At 38.5% G+C, this 19,906-nt stretch overlaps 2 protein-coding genes across 2 annotated transcripts in view; both read left to right on the top strand.

Moving 5' to 3' along the window:
• Nucleotides 1-392: 392 nt before the first annotated feature.
• ppil3 (peptidylprolyl isomerase (cyclophilin)-like 3) lies at nt 393-8,595 on the top strand. Its single transcript, XM_061982214.1, has 6 exons — nt 393-519; nt 708-782; nt 5,270-5,363; nt 6,346-6,413; nt 6,488-6,606; nt 8,370-8,595. Exons 1-6 carry the CDS (start codon nt 460-462, stop codon nt 8,494-8,496), a joined length of 543 nt encoding a protein of 180 aa, XP_061838198.1. The 5' UTR covers nt 393-459; the 3' UTR covers nt 8,497-8,595.
• A 520-nt stretch (nt 8,596-9,115) lies between these two features.
• LOC133620617 (3-oxoacyl-[acyl-carrier-protein] reductase FabG) overlaps nt 9,116-19,906 on the top strand; it is a 12,832-nt gene continuing 2,041 nt past the window's right edge. The window contains exons 1-4 of the mRNA XM_061982213.1: nt 9,116-9,311; nt 15,313-15,486; nt 18,941-19,119; nt 19,189-19,282. Of these exons, the coding sequence (XP_061838197.1) occupies nt 9,288-9,311; nt 15,313-15,486; nt 18,941-19,119; nt 19,189-19,282 (471 nt within the window). The 5' untranslated portion in view covers nt 9,116-9,287. The remainder of the gene's footprint in view (nt 9,312-15,312; nt 15,487-18,940; nt 19,120-19,188; nt 19,283-19,906) is intronic.

Here is a 19,906-nt window from a genome sequence, read left to right as displayed (position 1 = left end):
TTTATGAATGGGTGGCAGAGGGGTTAGTGCATCTGCCTCACAATACGAAGGTCCTGAGTAGTCTTGGGTTCAATCCCGGGCTCGGGATCTTTCTGTGTGGAGTTTGCATGTTCTCCCCGTGACTGCGTGGGTTCCCTCCGGGTACTCCGCCTTCCTCCCACCTCCAAAGACATGCACCTGGGGATAGGTTGATTGGCAACACTAAATTGGCCCTAGTGTGTGAATGTGAGTGTGAATGTTGTCTGTCTATCTGTGTTGGCCCTGCGATGAGGTGGCGACTTGTCCAGGGTGTACCCCGCCTTCCGCCCGATTGTAGCTGAGATAGGCTCCAGCGCCCCCCGCGACCCCAAAAGGGAATAAGCGGTAGAAAATGGATGGATGGATGTTATAATTAGGTGTTATTTATTTTGGCCATTTAAAAGATGTGTTAATATAACCGGAACCAAGCATCAACCGTAGATGCTGTCACACGGACACGTTTCGCCGACGCACTCGCACAACCTCACTCAGTTGAAAATGGTAACTTGCTGGAATGTAATATTTCATAACCAAAACTAGCGACATTACTTTTCGTGAATGTATATGCTCGTTTTCGGTTGTTAGTTAGGATGTGTAGAAGTACCGCACGGGTTGTTTGGCGTTAATCAACAAGATTGACTCGTAATATTGCTGCTTAAAGTGCATGTCTTATGTCGTTCTTTGTGCAGGCTGTTACTCTTCACTCGGATCTAGGAGACTTCAAGATTGAATTATTTTGTGAACGTGCACCGAAGTCGTGCGAGGTGAGTGCAATTATTCAGCCATTGTTGACGTTTACTTTAAGGCCACATACAACTACTTGTGAAGGAACTCATTCACCAATCACGACACTTTGTATTCATTTACCGGTACTTCCTGGTGGTTAAATCCGCCAACCGGAAGAGTTCCTTCATGCATGTTTAATAATCAAAGTCCACAACATTGATGAAATATTAATAAAGATAATCATGCTAAGTACTGATTGCTACTGCCAGGGAAATATTATTGGAATGCTCTGTGATGATATCGCTGAATATAATCACAAAAAAGCTGATATGTATTATTCAAATCTAACAGCAAAAGAGCAAGAATGGACTTACTCATCTGGCACAATATCAACATTTAATTTAATTGTAGATTTTAAAAGTTATCACAGTAAAGTCATTTCAGTAATCCGGGCTATTCAACTACAAACCCCGTTTCCATATGAGTTGGGAAATTGTGTTGGATGTAAATATAAACGGAATACAATGATTTGCAAATCCTTTTCAACCCATATTCAGTTGAATGCATTACAAAGACAAGATATTTGATGTTTAAACTCATAAACTTTATTTTTTTTTTTGCAAATAATAATTAACTTAGAATTTCATGGCTGCAACACGTGCCAAAGTAGTTGGGAAAGGGCATGTTCACCACTGTGTTACATGGCCTTTCCTTTTAACAACACTCAGTAAACGTTTGGGAACTGAGGAGACACATTTTTTAAACTTCTCAGGTGGAATTCTTTCCCATTCTTGCTTGATGTACAGCTTAAGTTGTTCAACAGTCCGGGAGTCTCCGTTGTGGTATTTTAGGCTTCATAATGCGCCACACATTTTCAATGGGAGACAGGTCTGGACTACAGGCAGGCCAGTCTAGTACCCGCACTCTTTTACTATGAAGCCACGTTGATGTAACACGTGGCTTGGCATTGTCTTTCTGAAATAAGCAGGGGCGTCCATGATAACGTTGCTTGGATGGCAACATATGTTGCTCCAAAACCTGTATGTACCTTTCAGCATTAATGGCGCCTTCACAGATGTGTAAGTTACTCATGTCTTGGGCACTAATACACCCCCATACCATCACAGATGCTGGCTTGTCAACTTTGCGCCTATAACAATCCGGATGGTTCTTTTCCTCTTTGGTCCAGAGGACACGACGTCCACAGTTTCCAAAAACAATTTGAAATGTGGACTCGTTAGACCACAGAACACTTTTCCACTTTGTATCAGTCCATCTTAGATGAGTTGAGGCCCAGGGAAGCCGACGGCATTTCTGGGTGTTGTTGATAAACGGTTTTCGCCTTGCATAGGAGAGTTTTAACTTGCACTTACAGATGTAGCGACCAACTGTAGTTACTGACAGTGGGTTTCTGAAGTGTTCCTGAGCCCATGTGGTGATATCCTTTACACACTGATGTCACTTGTTGATTCAGTACAGCCTGAGGGATCGAAGGTCACGGACTTAGCTGCTTACGTGCAGTGATTTCTCCAGATTCTCTGAACCCTTTGATGATATTACGGACCGTAGATGGTGAAATCCCTAAATTCCTTGCAATAGCTTGTTGAGAAAGGTTTTTCTTAAACTGTTCAACAATTTGCTCACGCATTTGTTGACAAAGTTGTGACCCTCGCCCCATCTTTGTTTGTGAATGACTGAGCATTTCATGGAATCTACTTTTATACCCAATCATGGCACCCACCTGTTCCCAATTTGCCTGTTCACCTGCGGGATGTTCCAAATAAGTGTTTGATGAGCATTCCTCAACTTTATCAGTATTTATTGCCACCTTTCCCAACTTCTTTGTCACGTGTTGCTGGCATCAAATTCTAAAGTTAATGACTATTTGCAAAAAAATAAAATTTATCAGTTTGAACATCAAATATGTTGTCTTTGTAGCATATTCAACTGAATATGGGTTGAAAATGATTTGCAAATCATTGTATTCCGTTTATATTTACATCTAACACAATTTCCCAACTCATATGGAAACGGGGTTTGTACATCAGGGATGTCCGAGTGGTTTTCATTGAGGGCCACATGGCAGTTATGGCTGCCATCAGAGGGCCGCTTGGAACAGTGAATACTGTATGAATATGCCTCTGGATTTCATTATTTTCTTTATTTTTTACAACATTTTATGGTAAATACAGAAACAGTACCACTGTTTTGCTTTTTGTTTTTTTTACGGAAAAAGTTGGCAACTTACTTGCCAGAATTTTTACACCATTTTATTGTTCATGGAAAAACAGTACCAGTTCCTTTTTTATTGTGGCAACTTAGCTGTCAGTTTTTCTACAGTAATACACTGTTAAAAACAAGATTTGACAGTAAAAATATGGCAGCTCAGTCAACAGAATTTTAACGCAAAAAAATGGTAGTTTTTATTTTATTTACAGTAATATGCTGTAAGAACAACGTAAAATGTATTGTCATTTTTATTAATTTGATGGGTAGTTTGCTGTAAAGTTAAATAAAAATACTTGTTTTTATTTAGACAAAAATATGTTTGGAAAGTATAATAATATGCTGTAATATTGGTTGCAATATTGAATACTATTAAAGTATAAAATGTATGCAATTTCAAGCAGTACATTTATTTTTTTCTGTCAAAATGAAAAAAAAAAATTCATTTAGTGAGAAAATATGAAGTACTCTATTGACACATCATTTCCAAGTGTTTCGGGCCAGATAAAATAATGTCGCCGGCCAGATCTGGCCCCCGGGCCTTGAGTTTGACATCTGTGAAATGTGGATATTTCGTCAAAAATTCCCTCCCGCAGGTTATATTTCTTTAAGACTGTTGACTTAATTGCAAAGTAAACCCATCGGCTTTCACGCTGCACTGTCAACACGTTCATTATTCTGCCCTCGCTACACGTTTCCAGCGTACGCAGCTAGTTAACAGTGCGAAGAAAAATAACCTCCAGTTCTTGAGGATTGATGTTCCTTCTTTTGAATTATTTTCCTTCCTCCGTTTTATTTCTTTACACTTCTTCCCTCGTTTAGGTTTATAACACTGCAAATATAAACATAACAAAAGTTCAACGTCCCCTGTGTATTTTTCATAAATAAAATAGAAGGTTTAGTGTAAATATATTCACACAGTAAACTACAAATGTTTACACGTATAGGAATTACACAACATTCACACACCGAACATTGTATGTGACTTATCACTATTCGCGTTGTTGCCCTCTACTGTTCAAATTTAGAACTACATGTATTAAAGGAGGTTTGATTGTTACACTCTGACAAAAACAGCACAAAGTTGGCAATTTCAATACAAAACAAACTAAATATGTTTATGCACAAATGATAGGTTGATTGGCAACACTAAAATGGTCCCTAGTGTGTGAATGTGAGTGTGAATGTTGTCTGTCTATCTGTGCTGGCCCTGCGAGCTGAGATAGGCTCCAGCACCCCCCCGCGAGCCCGAAAGGGACAAGCGGTAGAAAATAGATGGATGGATGGATGGATACATAATAATGTTTGACCAAGTTTGGTGATGAAACTTCTACCATTGTAGCTGCTTGTCTGGATCAATGTGTCCGTCACTTAAAAGGTCCCACAGGAAACAATGACTCGAGCATTCATACTTTGCTGTCCAGTCGCTGTTAAAAGTCAGATTTTTGCAATTTATTTAGATTTTTTGCCAGGGTTGATTGAGTAGTCTTCTTCTACTCACCCCACTGACGCTTCACTGTGACGCATATGCCTCGCCGTTGCCCCCTGGGGGATTGCGGGAGTACTGCATACACGATCAACCCGAGTTTGAATGGTTTCGTCAAGCCTATTTGGCTGATGTTCGGCGGGCAAAATGAAAAGCTAGAGTAGTCAAAACCTATGAGTTTCAATGATTTCCAATACTTATCCAATACCACGATAAAACAAACAAAAAAACTAAACCCAAGTACTTTTGAATTAACTACTTTTAAGTTAAGTTAAGTTACAGTACCAATGATTGTCACACACACACTAGGTGTGGCAAAATTTCTGAAAATTGTTTGAAATAAGTGTCAAATATTTAAGATCAACATCTTTTTACACATAATTGAAATTGTAGTCTCAGCTGCCAAGCGACTCTACAAAAAGAACAGTAGTGTTCTATATTCTCCCAGCATACCTAAATAGAAAATATTGTCCTTATAGATATGGTCATAAATAATAGTAAATTGTATTGTAAAAAGAACAGCAGTGGCGTGGAGCCTCTTTAAAACAAATATTATTTCAATATGAACGTCATGTCATTTGTATTGAAAGAGGCTAATAAAAAGGCGTTTTGTTTTTATTCAAATCAACATTGTATGCCTTTTTGCTTTGTTTTTCCATTTGTGCTGGTTTTTTTGTTCATTGTATGTTTGCAATGTACCATAAAACAACCTTGTTCTTGCTTGTTGCTATCAAAGTATGGATATTTCTTGACAACCGTAGTAGCTTTAATTAGTAAAAGCATCCTAATGTTTTCACTATTTTATTTTGAAAGAACTTCCTGGCTCTGTGTGCCAGCGGCTTCTACAAAGGTTGCATCTTCCACCGCAACATTAAAGGCTTCATGGTGCAAACCGGAGACCCGACAGGTAGGAGAATACACCAGTAGTGTGCAGTCAGGCCGAACATAAATCATGATCATAAATTAATAAAAATCCGTTTTATTTTTTATTTACTTTTTCATAAATATATACAAGTATTCATCATATTGTCTTCATGTCATATTAGGCTCCAGTGTTGCTGTTTTTTAAGTTAAAGCTTTTATCCAATCAGAATTCAGCTAGCTTGTTGCCAGCGCTGTATGAATTCTGCCGGAGACCTTCTGAACCAACATTAGTGTAATTAACAGACAGTAGCGATCAGATCACGAGTTGTTGACAGTAGCCCATCTAGGTAGCCTTACGTGGAATGCGGCTGTGGTTGGATACTCACTTATCACTCCCAAGTATCCAATCACAAGTTGCGATTTACGAAAGCAGTAAGTGGCACCGGAGCCATACCCGGCCAGCGGAGAAATCAGCGGCACTCACTTTTTTAACCAACAAAGAAGCAGAGCAAAATGTTGATTAGGTGGCAGATATATATTTGGAAGGGCATTTTCAAGAAGGATGTTTAAAGAGAGACTAGATCTTGTGAGATGAGGTCTGCCGACCCCGGAAACGAGTTAAGCTGTCCTGGCGGTGAAATGGTTTGCCTGCCACTTCCACTCGAATCAACCAACTACGAGCGGTATTGTGAGTTCAAATATATTTTTTCACATTCAATGTTTTTTACAATTATTTTAGTTTTGACAGTACCACGTCGGATGCGGGTTTATTGATTTTTAAATGCGCAAAAAAATAGCCCGTTTTGTACACTGGTGACACATTGAGGTGATTCAATGGACAGTAGTGCACACGTGTGTTGTATTTTTCAAGCCATGGTCATGTGGCGACATAAATGATTGTATTTTGAGAGGGATTTATTGAAGTCGGACTAAGAAGGACATCACTGAAGGCCTAGGTGGGAAATGCTGTGACTCACAATATTTAATATGATATTCCCTCCATCCATGTGTGTGAAATCTTGCAGGCACTGGCAAAGGAGGGACAAGTATTTGGGGACGCAAGTTTGAAGATGAGTTCAGCGAGCATTTAAAAGTTTGTGGGATTTTTGCTGATTTCACTTTTTGCCTGCTTTGCGGGTGTAAAATTGTGTTTTTTCCCCCACCCAGCATAACGTTAGAGGCGTGGTCTCCATGGCAAACAACGGTCCCAACACAAACGGCTCCCAGTTTTTCTTCACCTATGCCAAACAGCCACATCTGGACATGAAGTACACCGTGTTTGGAAAGTATGTGCATTGTTGGCACCCATCACAATTATGAACCTGAAAAATGAATCCATATAAATAATTACAAAACCCAAAACCAATGAAGTTGTCACGTTGTGTAAATGGTAAATAACAACCGAATACAATAATTTGCAAATCTTTTTCAATTTATATTCAATTGAATAGACTGCAAAGACAATATATTTAACGTTCCAACTGAGAAACTTTTTTTTTTTTTGCAAATAATCATTAACTTAGAATTTAATGGCAGCAACACATTACAAAAAAGTTGTCACAGGGGCATTTTTACCACTGTGTTACATGGCCTTTCCTTTTAACAACACTCAGTAAAGGTTTGGGAACTGAGGAGACACATTTTTGAAGTGGAATTATTTCCCATTCTTGCTTGGTGTACAGCTTAAGTTGTTCAACAGTCTCCCTTCTGATATTTTAGCCTTCATATTGCACCACACATTTTCAATGGGAGACAGGTCTGGACTACAGGCAGGCCAGTCTAGTACCTGCACTCTTTTACTACGAAGCCACACTGTTGTAACACGTGGCTTGGCATTGTCTTGCTGAAATAAGCAGGGGCTTCCATGATAACGTTGCTTGGATGACAACATATGTTGCTCCAAAATCTGTATGTACCTTTCAGCATTAATTGTGCCTTCACTGATGTGTAAGTTACCCATGCCTTGGGCACTAATACAATCCCATACCATCACAGATGCTGGCTTTTCAACTTTGCGCCTATAACAATCCGGATGGTTCTTTTCCTCTTTGGTCCGGAGGACACAACGTCCGCAGTTTCCAAAAACAATTTGAAATGTGGACTCGTCAGACCACAGAACACTTATCCATTTTGCATCAGTCCATCTTAGATGAGCTCGGGCCCAGCAAAGCCGGCAGCGTTTCTGGGTGTTGTTGATAATTGGCTTTTGCTTTGCATAGTACAGTTTTAACTTGCACTTACAGATGTAGCGACCAAATCTAGTTACTGACAGTGGTTTTCTGAAGTGTTCCTGAGCCCATGTGGTGATATCCTTTACACACTGATGTCTCTATTTGATGCAGTACCGCCTGAGGGATCGAAGGTCCGTAATATCATCGCTTACGTGCAGTGATTTCACCAAATTCTCTGAACCTTTTGATGATATTACAGACCGTAGATGGTGAAATCCCTAAATTCATTGCAATAGCTGGTTGAGAAATGTTGTTCTTAAACTGTTGGACAATTTGCTCAGGCATTTGTTGACAAAGTGGTGACCCTTGCCCCGTCCTTGTTTGTGAATGACTGAGCATTTCATGGAAACTGCTTTTATACCCAATCATGGCACCCACCTGTTCCCATTTAGCCTGTTCACCTGTGGGATGTTCCAAATAAGTGTTTGATGAGCATTACTCAACTTTCTCAGTCTTTTTTGCCCCTTGTGCCAGATTTTTTGAAACACGTTGCAGGCATCAAATTCCAAATGAGCTAATATTTTCAAAAAATAACAGTTTTCCAGTATGGATGTTTAATATCTTGTCTTTGCAGTCTATTCAATTGAATATAAGTTGAAAAGGATTTGCTAATCATTGTATTCTCTTTTTATTTACCATTTACACAACGTGACAATGTCACTGCTTTTGGGTTTTGTATATTATTTAAAAGAGTGAGCAATTGTTGACGCTAAATTTGCACGTGCATAAAAAAACGGCTCCCAAAAGACTCGATTCATTCGCAGGTGTCACATCTCAAGGTTATACCTTTCACGAAAATGTCACATGTTCAATTTCAGGATCATCGACGGCATGGAATCGCTGGATGAGCTGGAGAAACTTCCTGTACACGAAAAGACATTCCGGCCGTTGACGGAAAGTCGGATTAAAGACGTAACGATCCACGCCAACCCCTTTGCTGGGTAGATTTGACCACGTGAAGAAAGCAACAGGAAGATAATGTTCAGTTAAAAGTAAATAGGTTGTATTATTTTAATTGTTATTGATAAACTGTACATTTGAAAATGTGTCATTTTTTGCCATCTTTTTATCATTTAAATCACAGTTTCAAGTTTTAATATAAAATTTAACACAAATATATTATATAGTATTCATAATAAAAGCGTACCCTGCTTTTGTTGTGTGAAATTTCATTAGGCATTGTTTTGTGTGTGCGTTAATGTCAAATGCAGAGAATGTGCTTGAATTAAATATAACATACTTTAAAATAACAATATTTGTTATTAAGACCTTAAAGGCTTTGTCGGTTACGTGTTGTTAGACATAATTCATGTGTACAGTATCGGATGATCTAAAACTAACTTACGTTTTGTGCACAAATGAGTTCCCATATTCTATAAGAAGAGTCCCCCCCCCCTCGCGCGACCCCAGAGGGGACAAGCGGATGGATGGATGGATTGTTATTTTATAATATATATTCCACAACACATGCACTTCAACATATCCTAAAAGGACCTATAAGTCAATTACAAATTTGATATAATTAGGTCAATAAAACAATGATTTATTGTGCTTACCGAGCGAATTGTAAGCTTGTCGACAGTCAGGAGAAACAATACAGCACGTGACCTTCGGTCATGTTTCACATAAACGTCACATAATATAATCCAATCAGAGCTCGACGCTGAGCTCACCCCAGAAGTGCTGACACGAGAGCGACGTGACCACGTTGGCTCGGACACATTAAAACATCACAAATGGCTTTCAGCGACGCGTTTAAAGTAAGTAACTGTTCGCTCCCAGACACGCGTAATAAGAAATAACACGTTTTGCTTGATTCAACATGTTGGAAAAGTAGTAGGAAGAAGCCGAGCTCACTGTTAGTGTACGACTACATTTGAAATGTAATTCTACTATAGCAGTTAGTACATTAAAACTATCTAACAACATTTACTGAAGTACTAGTTGACATTATATACATATCCACCGCTTAAAAGAAGTTATTTGATAAAAACAAAACAAAGACTTGTCACATTTCATTCGACTTGGCTTCATTCTAGTGGTGTCCCAATCCAATATCGATATTGACCTGAGATCAGTTAAAACAAAAACAAATTATCGGATTTTATTTCATCTAAAAGAAAAAATGCTGGACAGTTGCTCTTTTCTTCCATTTTAGTCAAGTTATTTACAAAAAATAAACATGCAAATATTTTGACTCGGGGGGCCACATTGAGAGAAAAAATGGGTCTGGGGGGCCAATGTACCATGAATTGATTAACGTGGACCCCGACTTAAACAAGTTGAAAAACGTATTCGGGTGTTAACCATTTAGTGGTCAATTGTACGGAATATGTACTGTACTGTGCAATCTACTAATAAAAGTTTGAATCAATCAATCAATCAAAAATGTGTATGTGTGTATAAATGATATATACACATTTAGCTGTAAATATCTGCTGTACAGTATGTGTGTTTGGTTCCCTTTTATTCAGGAACACTAATACCAAAAGTCACAATGTCCGATAGAGTTCTAAAAAAGTTATGACAGACCACCTAAAAAAAACGGAAGGGAATTTTACAGTTTTTTACTGATTGGGACACCCAAAATGTACATGAAAATAAAGAAAGTGGGATTTACAATATGAATTATGAACAATAAAACACTGAATATTAACAACATATGAACATATTTTGCTTCTCAGACCAGCTCCTCCATAGACGTTTTTTCCAACAAAGCAAAACAACAAAAATGTAACAAAATATGAATGCAAAGTGTAATAAACACCTACAATATAATATATTATCACTTTTATGCAGATATTTGTTGTAAAAATGTGCTTCCGCATAGGGCTGGGGGATATGGCCTTTTATTAATATCTGGATATTTTTAGGCCATGTCACGATACACGATATATATCGATATTTTGCCTTACCCTTGAATAAACACTTGATGCATATAATCACAGCAGTATGATGATTATATGTGTCTACATTAAAACATTCTTGTTCATACTGCATTAATATATGCTCATTTTAAACTTTCATGCAGAGAGGAAAACCACAACTTAGTCAATTTACCAAAAGTGTATTTATTAAACAGTTATTAAGCAGTGGCACAAACATTCATGTCATTACCAAACAGAAAGTGCAAGATTGTCAGAGACATTTTAAAACAAGCTATTAGTTCACTTTTGTGCATGATGTCACTAAGATGAAATATCAAAACAACACTAAATTAAAGTGCACTTTTTGTACAGAACACCACTACAATATTTTAAAGCAAATAAAGTGCACTTTTGTGCATGATGGCACACAAAATATTTCAATAATTGTCAAATAAAAATGAGCTACATACTAGGAAATCAAATAGTGTATGTCCTTCGCTATGTGGTAGGTTCCTGCGGACGTTATCTCCTTCTGTTGTTGACTATTTTTTCATACGGTGTTGATGTGGAAATGGTTGCTTCTGCATTTTGTTGGTGTGGCACCGAACGGAGACGTTGACATGCGGAGTTTCAAGCACTCTTCATTCTCTAGCGGGTGACTTTTCAAATTATGCTGCATTAGTAGTGCTGATACTTTTTGTAGCAACGCTTTGGCCGCATACTTGACATATTACGGTTGTCTGTTCGACATCTTCCCGCTTGAAGCCAAACCACCGCCAGACGATGGACCCCGTGCTGTTTTTCTTGGGAATTAATTATTCCTCCATTTGTTACCAGATTGGCACCTTCTTTCTCTCGTATTACCACTCGCACCGCACTGCTAGCATCACAGCTAACGTTACTCACGCCGCTACCTCTCTGCTCGGCGAGGGCGTATGACGTTGCACGCGCGACACTATGTGACGTATGTAAGGTGTGCTTGTTTTACGTCTCTGTGAGGAGACACAAGAAAGTGAGAACAGCCTGTAGTGTAATGCCTGCAGCTAAAAGCAACTGCGTGAGAAGGTATACTCGAATATCACGATATAGTAATTTTCTATATCGCACAGAGACAAACCCGCGATATATCGAGTATATTCGATATATCGCCCAGCCTTACAACCAATAGTACGTTAATGTTAAATCTTACTTGTGAAAAGTAATCCACCGATTCCTATTTTCAACAGTCTGCTCATTTGAGCAGGAAAACGCTGAACACCAGCCCGGCATCTTTGTTTTCTACCAATCAACTGTCAGTTTAGGCTACCCGCCGGCTCCTCATCACCACTTCAAGATGGCGGCTGAATTTCTTGCGTCACAGCAGCATCTACTTATAAGATGTCTATGTGTACGACTACATTTGAAATGTAATTATAGCAATTACATTAAAACTATCTAACAACATTTACTGAAGTACTAGTTGACATTATATAAATATCCACCGCTTAAAATAAGTTATTTGATAAAAAGAAAACAAAGACTTGTCACATTTCATTCTACGTGGCTTCATTCTAGTGGTGTCCCAATCCAATATCTACATCGACCTGAGATCAGTTAAAAAAAAAAAAAAAAAGTATCGGATGATATTTCATGGACAGTTGCTCCAGTCTTCCATTTTAGTTAAGTTATTTACTAAAAAATAAACATGCGAGGCCAGAGCTGGCCAATTTTTTTGACTCGGGGGGGCCACATTGAGAGAAAAAATGTGTCTGGGGGGCCAATGTACCATGAATTGATTAACGTGGACCCCAACTTAAACAAGTTGAAAAACTTATTGGGGTGTTAACCATTTAGTGGTGAATTGTACGGAATATGACTGCGTGGGTTCCCTCCGGGTACTCCGGCTTCCTCCCACCTCCAAAGACATGCACCTGGGGATAGGTTGATTGGCAACACTAAATTGGCCCTAGTGTGTGAATGTGAGTGTGAGTGTTGTCTGTCTATCTGTGTTGGCCCTGCGATGAGGTGGCGACTTGTCCAGCGTGTACCCCGCCTTCCGCCCGATTGTAGCTGAGATAGGCTCCAGCGCCCCCCGCGACCTCGAAGGGAATAAGCGGTAGAAAATGGATGGATGGATGGTTGTACTGTATTGTGCAATCTACTAATAAAAGTTTAAATCAATCAATCAATCAATCAAAAATGTGGATGTGTGTATAAATTATATATACACATTTAGCTGTAAAAAGCTGCTGTACAGTATGTGTGTTTGGTTCCCTTTTTTTCAGGAACACTAATACCAAAAGTCACAATGTCCGATAGAGTTCTAAAAAAGTTATGACAGACCACCTCAAAAAACTGGAATGGAATTTTACAGTTTTTTACTGAATGGGACACCCAAAATGTACATGAAAATAAAGAAAGTGGGATTTACAATATTAACTAAAAACAATAAAACACTGAATATTAACAACATATGAACATATTTTACTTCTCAGACCAGCTCCCCCATAGACATCTTTTACAATGAAGCAAAACACAACAAAAATGTAACAAAATATGAATGCAAAGTGTAATAAACACCTACCATATTATCACTTATATTATCACTTGTATGCAGATCTTTGTTGTAAAAATGTGCTTCCACATCTGTTCCTGACACATGTGTTTGGGGCTGGCTGCTCTGAAAACAAACCCCGCCCACTCTGCTTTGTTCCTGGTCTGAGCTGCTGTGACCAAGATTACCGTAATAATTCCTATAACACTCAAAAGTGCAGATTTCGACCATTGAAATACTTTCTGTAGTTCAAGACTTACGGTCATTAAAAACATCACTGCACATCATAATGGTGACTACAGTTTTGACGTTAAAGGTCTAAAAGAATGATATAGAACGTCTGGCGGGCCGGATTGGAAATCTTAATGGGCCGCTTGTGGCCCGTGGTCCGTATTTTGCCCAGGTATGTGCTAGGCTATAGGGAGCTAGCAGCTACACAGCAGCTCAGCACACAATAGCGCACAAGCTAGACATACATAATAAGTGTCCTTAATTCAGACCTTCTCAAATAGTTAGGGTGCGTGTGACCCGGGGAACATGCTTTATCAGTATCAGGAAGTATCACGCTTCAAAAAAAGCTGAGCACTACAAAACATGCTCATTGTAGCCATGAATCCTGACTTCCTCATTTTGATTTGTTAAAAAGAAAAATCGTCACAAATAGTTTTATTCGTTTTAGTTTCATAGGTCAAAGTGTTTTATATTTTATGCTCCTGAGTTAATGTTGCTGATCAATTTGAATGCATTATTATTTATTGGGTCTGTTTAATTGTATTTCTCAGTATCATATGGCTGAAGGCGGTCAACAAAATGTTTTTGTTATATAAGATTTGTTTTCATTTCAGGCAAATTGATGCACCTAAAGGCAATGTTAATATTTTTATTATTTGTTGTAAGTTGATCTATGTCTTTCTCTTTTGTTTTATTTAATGTTAATAAGGATACAATGTTATGCAGATGTGTACTTATAACAATTTTATTGACAAATGATACGTAACAGAATATAATGAAGAAGCACTGCCTTAATTAAACAACATTGCAGTGTAAAACGTGACATTTGTCAATATGTACAAGTATCAAATAATCATAATTGCATATTACTTTACACACACAAAGTCTCCAAGGCAGAAGCATATTAGAAACCAACAAACGTGTCCGCATCATTCAAATTACAGCGTCATAAGCTTAACTTCATGAAATATTGTGGCCGCCAAAAAAACAATTACAGCTCCACTTCACCTTAAAAGACAGCTTAAGTCCATTCCATATTACTTACACAGTCTCCAAGGCAGAAGTGTATTAGAAATGATCCAATAACAAATGTGTCCGTATATTAACTTACTGCCTCAGGGGCAGTACTAAAGGAATTATTGTGTCGCCAAAAATCACTTACCTCTCCACTTTAACTGAAAGACAGCCTAAGTCCATTCCAGACACCTAATAATAAATAGGTTAGCCTTTTTCATACCGAGCATTGTTCTGTTTGACTCATTTCACTTTTTAACATTCCTCAATACAAAATGATAAAAGTTTGTATGATTCATCGGATCAATATCAGTATTGGCCAACATGCAGGGCTCCGTTATCGGATTTAATAGACTTGTAATAGACTTTAATAGACGTGATTTAATAGACTTTAATAGACTTGGACAAGGGCGAAACTGTATCACGATGTAAGTGTTTTATATCGGTCGATATCAATACATTTTGATATTTCTAATTGCAAATAAGGAGCATGAGAAAAATATATGAAATGTGAACATTCTAATTTATATTGTAACCTAACTCTGATTAGAATGCCCTCAGCTATCAAGGCAGAAAGGAAATGTCAACAAAAACAATCAAACAATGTAAACAAAATAAAAAATCACATTGAACACTGAGCAATAAACTGTTAAAATGCAGGTACAAAAATAAGGATTATGTAAGAAAATAGTGCAAAGTGTGAAAATGTAAACATGGAGAAACCTGAGAAGAACTATTTTCTGCAGGTTTAGTGCCAGGAAGTTACAGCTGTGCTCTAAATGGTGACCTAAGGTGGTGTGGTATTCTCAGTCTTTGGTGGGGACGAGCGCCTTGCATCATTTACAGACCATATTGGTCTGACTACGGTCTGTTTACAAATATCCAAAAAGTGCCAGACTTCCTGTTTTATTTATTTATTTTATTTTATTATTTCATTTTTACTTTCTCTTTTCATTCCACGCAAAGAATCAAGCACGAGACAACAAGATGTCGCAACCAAACTTAAAAGTTGATACTGTCACCTGATCGGCTGTCAGCGTGTCTGTGATTGGTTTTAAAATTGTGTCTGCATGCTTTGTATTGGTGCCAAAAGTTAGCATGCAGGTGTTGTTGCAGGTGTCCTCCCTGAAGGGAAAGGTGTGCCTTATCACAGGTGCCAGCTCCGGCATCGGTGCAGGTACGTCTGTCCTGTTCGCTAAGATGGGCGCGGAGCTCGCGCTTAATGGCAGAGACCTGGAAAGTCTGAAGAAAGTCGCCAAGGACTGTGCCGAATGTGGCGCTGGAGCTGAGGTATTGACAATCCACTGATGGTCTGTGTGATGTGTTCTATTTCCAGTTGATGCATATTTACCATAAGGATGGGACTTATGGCTCTTTGATGGGAGCTGGTTCCTGAGGGGCCTTTCCTTGTTGTTGTTTTGAAAGCAACTTTTCATCAATGAAACAATCATCGGTTATACGATAAAATGTAGAACAGAATAATTTTTTACTGTTTTGGTGGGAACTATTCAGAGACATTGGCTAAAATAACATTTGTTGTTGTGTTTTTATGGTAAACGTTCCATAAGGTGGTGCCACGTATCCATGTTTGGCAGTGACATCATCAGTTTGAATTTTCCCTCACCTCAACAAATATGTAGCATTTTAACAATGTAGGAAGCAACACACAATGTATACGAATAAAATGCATCGATGGATACAAAAAATATAAATACAACTACAATAAAAATAAGAAAACATTATACTATTATACAAACCCCGTTTCCATATGAGTTGGGAAATTGTGTTAGATGTAAATGTAAACGGAATACAATGATTTGCAAATCCTTTTCAACCCATATTCAATTGAATGCACTACAATATTTGATGTTCAAACTCATAAACTTTTTTTTTTTTTTTGCAAATAATAATTAACTTAAAATTTCATGGCTGCAACACGTGCCAAAGTAGTTGGGAAAGGGCATGTTCACCACTATGTTACATCACCTTTTCTTTTAACAACACTCAGTAAACAATTGGGAACTGAGGAGACACATTTTTTAAGCTTCTCAGGTGGAATTCTTTCCCATTCTTGCTTGATGTACAGCTTAAGTTGTTCAACAGTCCAAGGGTCTCTGTTGTGGTATTTTAGGCTTCATAATGCGCCACACATTTTCAATGGGAAACAGGTCTGGACTACAAGCAGGCCAGTCTAGTACCCGCACTCTTTTACTATGAAGCCACGTTGATGTAACACATGGCTTGGCATTGTCTTGCTGAAATAAGCAGGGGTGTCCATGGTAACGTTGCTTGGATGGCAACATATGTTGCTCCAAAACCTGTATGTATCTTTCAGCATTAATGGCGCCTTCACAGATGTGTAAGTTACCCATGTCTTGGGCACTAATACACCACCATACCATCACAGATGCTGCCTTTTCAACTTTGCGCCTATAACAATCCGGATGGTTCTTTTCCTCTTAGGAAAACAATTTGAAATGTGGACTCGTCAGACCACAGAACACTTTTCCACTTTGTATCAGTCCATCTTAGATGAGCTCAGGCCCAGCAAAGCCAACGGCGTTTCTGGGTGTTGTTGATAAACGGTTTTCGTTTTGCATAGGAGAGTTTTAACTTGCACTTACAGATGTAGCGACCAACTGTAGTTACCGACAGTGGGTTTCTGAAGTGTTCCTGAGCCCATGTGGTGATATCTTTTACACACTGATGTCACTTGTTGATGCAGTACAGCCTGAGGGATCGAAGGTCACGGGCTTAGCTGCTTACGTGCAGTGATTTCTCCAGATTCTCTGAACCCTTTGATGATATTACGGACCGTAGATGGTGAAATCCCTAAATTCCTTGCAATAGCTGGTTGGGAAAGGTTTTTCTTAAACTGTTCAACAATTTGCTCACGCATTTGTTGACAAAGTGCTGACCCTCGCCCCATCCTTGTTTGTGAATGACTGAGCATTTCATGGAATCTACTTTTATACCCAATCATGGCACCCACCTGTTCCCAATTTGCCTGTTCACCTGTGGGATGTTCCAAAATAAGTGTTTGATGATCATTCCTCAACTTTATCAGTTTTTATTGCCACCTTTCCCAACTTCTTTGTCACGTGTTGCTGACATCAATTTCTAAAGTTAATGATTATTTGCAAAAAAAAAAAAGTTTATCAGTTTGAACATCAAATATGTTGTCTTTATAGCATATTCAACTGAATATGGGTTGAAAATGATTTGCAAATCATTGTAATCAGTTTATATTTACATCTAACACAATTTCCCAACTCATATGGAAACGGGGTTTGTACATACCCAATGTCTGTACGCTTGAACTACTACTCTTTAGAAAAAAATTAAATTAGAAATTATGATTAAAACATTTATATTTATATATTTTATGTGTAAAATAATATATATTTATATATACAGGTAAAAGCCAGTAAATTAGAATATTTTGAAAAACTTGATTTATTTCAGTAATTGCATTCAATGGCACCCCAAACCATCACCCAACCATGCAAATTTTGCATTTCCTTTGGAAATCGAGGTCCCAGAGTCTGGAGGAAGACAGGAGAGGCACAGGATCCACGTTGCCTGAAGTCTAGTGTAAAGTTTCCACCATCAGTGATGGTTTGGGGTGCCATGTCATCTGCTGGTGTCGGTCCACTCTGTTTCCTGAGATCCAGGGTCAACGCAGCCGTCTACCAGCAAGTTTTAGAGCACTTCATGCTTCCTGCTGCTGACCTGCTCTATGGAGATGGAGATTTCAAGTTCCAACAGGACTTGGCGCCTGCACACAGCGCAAAATCTACCCGTGCCTGGTTTACGGACTATGGTATTTCTGTTCTAAATTGGCCCGCCAACTCCCCTGACCTTAGCCCCATAGAAAATCTGTGGGGTATTGTGAAAAGGAAGATGCAGAATGCCAGACCCAAAAACGCAGAAGAGTTGAAGGCCACTATCAGAGCAACCTGGGCTCTCATAACACCTGAGCAGTGCCAGAAACTCATCGACTCCATGCCACGCCGCATTAACGCAGTAATTGAGGCAAAAGGAGCTCCAACCAAGTATTGAGTATTGTACATGCTCATATTTTTCATTTTCATACTTTTCAGTTGGCCAACATTTCTAAAAATCCCTTTTTTGTATTAGCCTTAAGTAGTAATCTAATTTTGTGACACACGGAATTTTGGATTTTCATTTGTTGCCACTTCAAATCATCAAAATTAAATGAAATAAACATTTGAATGCATCAGTCTGTGTGCAATGAATAAATATAATGTACAAGTTACACCTTTTGAATGCAATTACTGAAATAAATCAAGTTTTTCAAAATATTCTAATTTACTGGCTTTTACCTGTATATATGTGTATATATATATATATATATATATATATATATATATATATATATATATATATATATATATATATATATATATATATATACAGTGTATGTATATATACATGTGTGTGTATATATATATATATATATATATATATATATATATATATATATATATATACATGTGTATATATGTATATTTGTGTATATGTATATATGTGTACATATATGTATATACATGTATAATGCTGCAATTTTTTTCTGAACTCTGACTCATTTTCTGGTCCAGTTAGCACGTGCAGGTTGGGAAATCGCTGAGGCTGAATTTGCATGTGCATAAAAACGGTTCTCATTGGTCTCTTTAAAGAGCCGTTCAAAAGACTCGATTCGTTCATCTCCTTCACCATGCAGCCCCTGCTGGTGCCAGGCGACCTGACTGACGAGTACACGGTGAAGAGGACGGTGGAGGACGTTATCGCACGTTTCGGCCGACTGGATGTCCTGGTGAACAGCGCCGGTGTCTTGGCCATGGGCGGCATCGAGACCTCGGACTTGGCGACGTACGACAGGGTCATGAACATCAACGTCAGGTCGGTGTCACCATGGCGACGTGCCCATGCCACGTTGTCAAGTCAGGTATTATTGTTCCCGCTTTGCAGATCCGTGTACCACCTGACTCAACTCTGTGTGCCTCACTTGATCAAAACCAAAGGCTCCATCGTCAACGTATCCAGCGTCAACGGACAGAGATCGGTATGGGTACCATCTCATTACCAGTATTTACTCAGGTACACCTGGTGACCACTCAAGGGTTTGTAGAGTGTAGAGCTCCACAAAGACATGGAGCATCTTCAAAACCTCTTCAAATCACACACATTTAGTAGAAATCACTTTTAATGCACTGTCTGAGTAGTCTGAGTACCGGCACTTTTAGGTACCGTTCCTAATAGGGTGGGTGGGTCCAGGAGGACTGATTCTGGACAAATGATACAGCTATCGGTACTTTTAACCAGTTGACAGTCGTAATTATTACAAGCTGTCACAGTCACTTGCAGCTGCTATGCATGAGAAAAGACTAATAATGACAAATAAGGAAGCAACAAAAGTTGGTAACGCAACTATATTTCCTCCTGAAAAGTCCCACGCTAAAAAGAGTTGGTGCGCTTTGTCAACCGTCTTCCTAGTGATCCAGTAATCCACAGACCAATATGAAAAAAAGTGAAACATAAAATAATATAAACATCCATAAAGTTGCTCCATCGCCTAGCATCAAAACACCTTGCTTAAATGATAAAATGCTAAGTGATTGTGTTGATTTATATCAGTAGTTCTCAAACTTGGCGCTCCAAGTACCACCATCAATGACCAACATTATAA

The sequence above is a fragment of the Nerophis lumbriciformis genome, linkage group LG24 (assembly GCF_033978685.3).
Source record: "Nerophis lumbriciformis linkage group LG24, RoL_Nlum_v2.1, whole genome shotgun sequence".
NCBI lineage: Eukaryota > Metazoa > Chordata > Actinopteri > Syngnathiformes > Syngnathidae > Nerophis > Nerophis lumbriciformis.
Note: the sequence above shows the minus strand (reverse complement) of the source record. Positions and strands in the feature narration are given on the sequence as shown.

Bases quoted from the DNA above. Each gene is read 5' to 3' on its own strand.
- ppil3 (XM_061982214.1), top strand. From the start codon at position 460: ATGCTGTCACACGGACACGTTTCGCCGACGCACTCGCACAACCTCACT. The intron at 520-707 runs GTAACTTGCTGG...TTCTTTGTGCAG, and splicing joins ACCTCACTCAGTTGAAAATG to GCTGTTACTCTTCACTCGGA. The intron at 6,414-6,487 runs GTTTGTGGGATT...TCCCCCACCCAG, and splicing joins AGTTCAGCGAGCATTTAAAA to CATAACGTTAGAGGCGTGGT.